Genomic DNA, 6,620 nt, shown 5'->3' with positions numbered 1-6,620 from the left:
ACCAAAAAAAAAAAAAAAAAAAAATCCCTTTCCAAAAAGCTCAAAGCGTAATGAAAATTTTGCAATTGCTCGAACTGTTAAAGATACGGTCACAAAACATGTCATTAACGTATGTGTAGTACACGGACGTAGTACACGGACGTAGTACAACACTGGTAGTAAATGTACGTTGTACAACACGGGACAAGAGAAGAGCAGCTGGGAGAAAAAGGGCGGCAAGATAAGCGTTTGGTGTAAGATTAACAATTATTTATTATTAATTAGTGTATTTATTTATGTGTAACTAGCGAAGTTACTACATTGGCGACGAGGATAAAACTAACATGAATGCGGAACAGTTTAATTTGTTGTTGCAAGCTGTGCAAAAATCAAATAACGCTTTGCTTGAGGAGCTTCGTTTGTCGCGGACACTACAACAAATTGATACGCCTTCTTCAACTACAGAAGCAGTTTCGTCAACATTTAGGAATCTATCTGACTCAATGCTAGAGTTTTGCAATGATCCTGAAAATAAAGTCACATTTGAATCATGGTACAAGCGTTATAAATCAGTTTTCGCTATAGAAGCAGCACATCTCACTGAGCCAATTACGGTTCGATTGCTCACTAGCAAATTAAAAAATTTGGATTTCGAGCAATATGCAAACTCAATCTTACCAAAGGAACCCCATGAGCTTACACTCATGCAAACGGTTGCCAAACTCTCGTCTATTTTCGGATATCGCCAATCAAAATTTTCTCAGCGCCAAAAATGTTTTACAATTTCAAAACAGGATTATGAAGACTTTGCTCAGTATGCTGCTCGCGTCAACAAACATTGTGAAAAATTTGACATCGTTAATTGCACTCCCGATGAGTTTAAAGTACAAATATTTGTCAATGGCTTGAAGAGTTCACATGATTCGTTAATACTCGAGAAACTCCTTGCAAGACTCGACAATGAATCAACACAAAAACATCCACGCAAAAGGATGCCTTCATGCACTTAACACTTCAAGATTAAGAATAACTTGGCATCATTGCCTAAATTAGTGAAAAAATGACAAGAAAAAAAATTTTAAACAAATTTGTGATTGATAGATACATGTAAATACAAAATGTCCGCAGATAATTGTATGAAAAAGTTTTTTTATATAAATATATATGAATAACATAAAAAAGTTATTGGTGAATATTATATATGAATTTATATAAATGCACACATTTTTTATGTGTTATTCATGATAATGGACAAAAATAGTGAAAGCTCTTTAGAAATCAATAAATTCTTTTATGTAATTTTCAAACTTCTAGCGGCCATGTTATGCAGAGTGTCTCCGGCTCGATAAAATGCACTCTTTCGGTTTTTGCCGAATATGCATGTTATGCAGAGTGTCACATCAGTATTGCCAATTTCGTATTTTTACAATGTTTTGATTCTTTTTGGTTGTGCCTTTTAAAAGAAAACTTAGATATGCTCACTTTCAATTTGACACCAAAAATAACTAAGAGTACTTACGCCTTTCAGAAAGTGTAATAATTTGAGATTTGGCACAACAACCAGGCAGTCACTGATCTAGAGATTTTGACAGTGGCTTTTTAACACCTGGCAAGCAATAATTTTTGACTTCGTTTTTGACTTGTATTATTCTTTTGTGCATAAAATAAAATTTTTACAAATACAAATACAAATAAATACAAATTTTTGTGTGTGTTAAATTAATTGTATTTGCTTTTTCATACAGTAATAATTTTTTTAATAGCGATTTATAAAATAAAGCTTTGTTGCTTACTGCCATTTTTTCTCCAAAACGTATTAGAATTGTAGTAATTTGGTCCTAAAAGGTGCACATTTTGAAATTTATTACTAAACAACAATCTTTTGCCTGGAGCACAAATACGCTGGCTCACATGCCGGAGTTTGGACGGCCATATTGTGTTTTCTCTCATTCTGAAATTTAAAATTTGCATTGAAAACAACAAGAATTGTACTCATGCAATGCCTGAGGCACTCTGCATAACATGGCCCTAGGTAATACTAAATGAACAGTATTTAACACTGTTCTATTTTTCTTGCAATTGTCTTACAACCTTTTGCTTTTATTATATGTTTTTGTTTTATTGATGTATTCCATTTTTTAATGAACAAAAAACAGAAATTATAAATTCCTTAAATAATTTAACTGTCAGTAATCTTCATAAACTTTCTTTAAAAAAAATACTTTTTTAAAGTATTTAAATTTATTAATCAACACTCGCAATAGTTATAGATAATAAACAAACTTCTCTGGCGTCTGACTGAAATTTTCTATTTTCTTCCACTAATCATTCACAATAGATCAGTTTTAAGATTTGGTACCATTGTAATGCGAGTGGCTTATTCGTTAAGCAGTTTCAGAAAGATGGTGGTAATTTTGCGAATCATGTTTTTGTGTTCTATTGGATTCATGTCAAAAGAATATACCTCATTATGATTATAGTTATCGTGTATTTAAGTCAAGAGGGACAATGATACAATAATATCCATTAGGTTCTTTCGACAGATTTAAATATGGCAAAGAACAAGATGTTCGCTTAAAGTAGCTAATTTGTACGCAAAAGGACATTAAAGAAATATCATTAAAGAAATAAGCGATTAGCTGTAAACCTTTATTGGAATTTTCAACGAACATTTTAATCATATGTCAAAAGTTTGGAAACAAAAATTCAAACAAAATTAAAAAATTTAATAATCTTTTAAATTTTGGAAATGAAATATTTTTAAAATATGCAAAATTGTGGAAAATAAATATTTTAAAAACATATATACACATAAATATATATAAAAATTTATGCGGGTACATGAAGAAAGTATAATTGAAAAGGTCTTTAAGTTTTTGAACTTATTTGTTGCTGTCAAGACAATACTTATTAAGGCATAAATAGAGTGAACTGTTATTAATTTTGTTGTAAAAGATAAAGTTTGCTGTATTCTGAACATTGCTCTAAATAAATTATTCATTTTAATTTTTAATTTTAGTTTAATTATTTATTTTTATACAAAATGTAATTTGCTGCAATATGTGTACATATGCAATATTTGCTCTTTGCGAAAACATAACATTTGACTGATTGGAAAAGTGATGGTAATATCTCCTTTAATGCCTATAGTAAGTAACTTGCTGTTTCTTGCTATACTTAAGAGAAAAAAGGAAAAAAGGATAGATTATGTGTAAATTTCCAGCGGTTAAATTAGCAGTCCAAAGAAAGCGGAGAACAATTACGAAAAGCAAAACGTTTTAAGGACGTGTGCGAGTTAGGCTAAGTTGATGCTAAACCAAATAGGAGATTTTTTGGGATTTTTTGCACTGCACACATTTAGCCATTTATCAACACGTATCGACACATCACTATGTTATCGGCACAACTTAGAATTTCTCTCATTTAGAACGCAACTTAGCGTAACTCGCACACGACTTAAATACTTTACAGTCGGAAAATAAAATTGCTCCATCACTTTTTCAGCGTTTTATCGCTAAAATAAATTGTCGCACCTGACGACATGATGAACTATATAGACGATGTACAATTTGGTAGTGTAACAATGAACAAATTGTACGAAGAGTTGGCGCGTATCTTAAACGGTTTATATAGGTATTGCAAATGTTGCCCTTAACCCACAAAAGTGTGAATTTTTGAAAACTACGGTTAAACAAATTAGTGAGTGGACAGGAGCGACATTGAAATAGAAGACCGTGCTCGGCAACGAATGGTCGGTTTAAGAATTACATGATTTTGAAACGGCATCTCTATCGATAAAGTATAAGTTAGTAGCGACAATTGGTTTTTCGAAATATAGCTTCATGATGATTCTATCAAGCCAACAGTCAAAAAATGGCGATCCAGAAGTAAGCAAAGATTTTATTATCCACTATGGCAAACTGTACAGAAATATGAAAGGTAAAAATCTTTTGGTGGTTCCAAAAGGGCTACGGTGGCAAATTGTTTACAGCGCACTCGATAAAACCGGTCATATTGGTTTAGAAAAAACAATTGAACGAATAAGCAAACACATGTGGTTTTCTCGTATATGCAACTTTATAAAATTATATTTCAAATCTTGAATTGATTGAACGTATAATAAGGTTTCAGGAGGTAAAAACGAAGGTGAACTTCACAGTAGCGATATTAAACTAATACCGTTTCGAACTGCACACATCGATCACTTTAATCCCTTTCCAAAAAGCTCAAAGCGTAATGAAAATTTTGCAATTGCTCGAACTGTTAAAGATACGGTCACAAAACATGTCATTAACGTATGTGTAGTACACGGACGTAGTACACGGACGTAGTACAACACTGGTAGTAAATGTACGTTGTACAACACGGGACAAGAGAAGAGCAGCTGGGAGAAAAAGGGCGGCAAGATAAGCGTTTGGTGTAAGATTAACAATTATTTATTATTAATTAGTGTATTTATTTATGTGTAACTAGCGAAGTTACTACATTGGCGACGAGGATAAAACTAACATGAATGCGGAACAGTTTAATTTGTTGTTGCAAGCTGTGCAAAAATCAAATAACGCTTTGCTTGAGGAGCTTCGTTTGTCGCGGACACTACAACAAATTGATACGCCTTCTTCAACTACAGAAGCAGTTTCGTCAACATTTAGGAATCTATCTGACTCAATGCTAGAGTTTTGCAATGATCCTGAAAATAAAGTCACATTTGAATCATGGTACAAGCGTTATAAATCAGTTTTCGCTATAGAAGCAGCACATCTCACTGAGCCAATTACGGTTCGATTGCTCACGAGCAAATTAAAAAATTTGGATTTCGAGCAATATGCAAACTCAATCTTACCAAAGGAACCCCATGAGCTTACACTCATGCAAACGGTTGCCAAACTCTCGTCTATTTTCGGATATCGCCAATCAAAATTTTCTCAGCGCCAAAAATGTTTTACAATTTCAAAACAGGATTATGAAGACTTTGCTCAGTATGCTGCTCGCGTCAACAAACATTGTGAAAAATTTGACATCGTTAATTGCACTCCCGATGAGTTTAAAGTACAAATATTTGTCAATGGCTTGAAGAGTTCACATGATTCGTTAATACTCGAGAAACTCCTTGCAAGACTCGACAATGAATCAACACAAAAACATCCACGCAAAAGGATGCCTTCATGCACTTAACACTTCAAGACCTCACTAATGAAGCTGAACGTATAATCTGTCTGAAGCAAGACAAATATACTGTCGTCCAGCCATCTTCAAGTTCAAAAGTTTTTGCAATTCACCATCGATATCAACGCAAAAATGAATCAATACTATAAAATTCTTCAACAAAAGACGAAACTTCGAAACCACCAACGCCATGTTGGTGTTGTGGAGGTCTTCATTGGTTTAAAGATTGCCCATTTAAAGGCAAAGAATGTTCAGCATGTAACACTATTGGCCACAAAAATGGTTACTGCAATAAGAAGCCAAGCAAGTTGCGACGCAGAAAATATCAGCCTGACACATCATGTGTAAAGAAAATTGACGAAACTAACAGAACGCAGCAGCATCGTAGGTATGTCAGACCAAATCTCAATGTATCTACAATTAAACTCCAACTTGATACCGGGTCGGACATAACAATTATTTCCAAATCGAACTGGACCAAACTTGGTCAGCCAATCCTACAAACTACTAATAAAAAAGCTGGCGATGCTTCTGGAAATGTAATTCCTCTTCTAAGCAGCTTTGCTTGTGTTGAGAACCTAAATGGAAGAGAGGAATATGTTGTGTGTTATGTCACACCACTTAAGTTGAACGTGTTTGGAATTGATTGGATAACGACATTTGACTTATGGTCAGTGCCTATCAGTTCCTTTTGCAAAGCAATCCAACTAACTAGTAGCGATAAATTAAACGATGAAATAAAGGCTAGATTTCCGTCTTTCTTTTCTAATGACCTTGGCTGCTGTATGAAGACCCAAGCGACTCTGAGGCTAAAAGAAGGAGCGCGACCTGTTTATCGTAACGCTCGACCAGGTCCATATGCAGCAGCTCCCATAGTTTCGGCAGAACTTGAACGTCTTCAATATCTTGGAGTAATTTCACCAATTGAATACTCACAGTCAGCGGCGCCAATCGTAGTTGTAAGAAAGAAGAATGGAAAAATTCGTATATGTGCCGATTATTCTACAGGTCTAAATGACGGTCTAGAGCCAAATAAATATCCTCTTCCAGCGCCTGACCAAACATTCTCCAAACTCGCTAATAAGAAAATCTTTAGCACAATTGACCTATCAGATGCATTTTTCTAGATTCCATTGGACCAAGAATCTCAAAAACTGATGGCTGTCAATATTCACCTCGGCTTATTTAAAGTACTTAGACTGCAGCAAGGTGTTAAAATAGCCCCTGGCATTTTTTAACAGATTGTTGACACAATGCTTAGCGGAACCAATACCATTGGGTTTATTGATGATATGATCTGTTCGGGAATTAATGAAGAAGACCACAAAATTCAACTGTTTAAAACCTTAAAGCGTATTCAGGATTATGGAGTCAAACTTTGGTCCGAGAAATGTAAGTTTGGAGAAACATCTGTCGAGTTCTGCTGACACACGGTAGATCAATATGGTATCAGACCACATCCTGGGAAACTTCGA

At 34.3% G+C, this 6,620-nt stretch overlaps 2 protein-coding genes across 2 annotated transcripts; both read left to right on the top strand.

The window, feature by feature from the left end:
• The first annotated feature begins 323 nt into the window (after positions 1 to 323).
• Positions 324 to 989, top strand: LOC119667456. Its single transcript, XM_038076749.1, has one exon. The coding sequence runs from the start codon at positions 324 to 326 to the stop codon at positions 987 to 989; it is 666 nt and encodes a 221-aa protein (XP_037932677.1).
• Positions 990 to 3,824: 2,835 nt separating this feature from the next.
• On the top strand, positions 3,825 to 6,272 carry LOC119667455 (uncharacterized protein K02A2.6-like). Its single transcript, XM_038076748.1, has 4 exons — positions 3,825 to 3,866; positions 4,104 to 4,274; positions 4,453 to 5,128; positions 5,311 to 6,272. The coding sequence occupies exons 1-4, from the start codon at positions 3,825 to 3,827 to the stop codon at positions 6,270 to 6,272; spliced, it is 1,851 nt and encodes a 616-aa protein (XP_037932676.1).
• Positions 6,273 to 6,620: the final 348 nt, after the last annotated feature.

This window comes from Teleopsis dalmanni, chromosome 1 (genome assembly GCF_002237135.1).
Source record: "Teleopsis dalmanni isolate 2A chromosome 1, ASM223713v2, whole genome shotgun sequence".
Taxonomy (NCBI): domain Eukaryota; kingdom Metazoa; phylum Arthropoda; class Insecta; order Diptera; family Diopsidae; genus Teleopsis; species Teleopsis dalmanni.
This window is presented reverse-complemented; position numbering and strand designations above follow the sequence as displayed.

Coding starts and splice junctions, on each gene's coding strand:
- LOC119667456 (XM_038076749.1), top strand. CDS start 324: ATGAATGCGGAACAGTTTAATTTGTTGTTGCAAGCTGTGCAAAAATCA.
- LOC119667455 (XM_038076748.1), top strand. CDS start 3,825: ATGATTCTATCAAGCCAACAGTCAAAAAATGGCGATCCAGAA. Junction 3,867..4,103: donor CAAAAAATGGCGATCCAGAA/GTAAGCAAAGAT, acceptor ACGTATAATAAG/GTTTCAGGAGGTAAAAACGA. Junction 4,275..4,452: donor TCACAAAACATGTCATTAAC/GTATGTGTAGTA, acceptor ATGTGTAACTAG/CGAAGTTACTACATTGGCGA.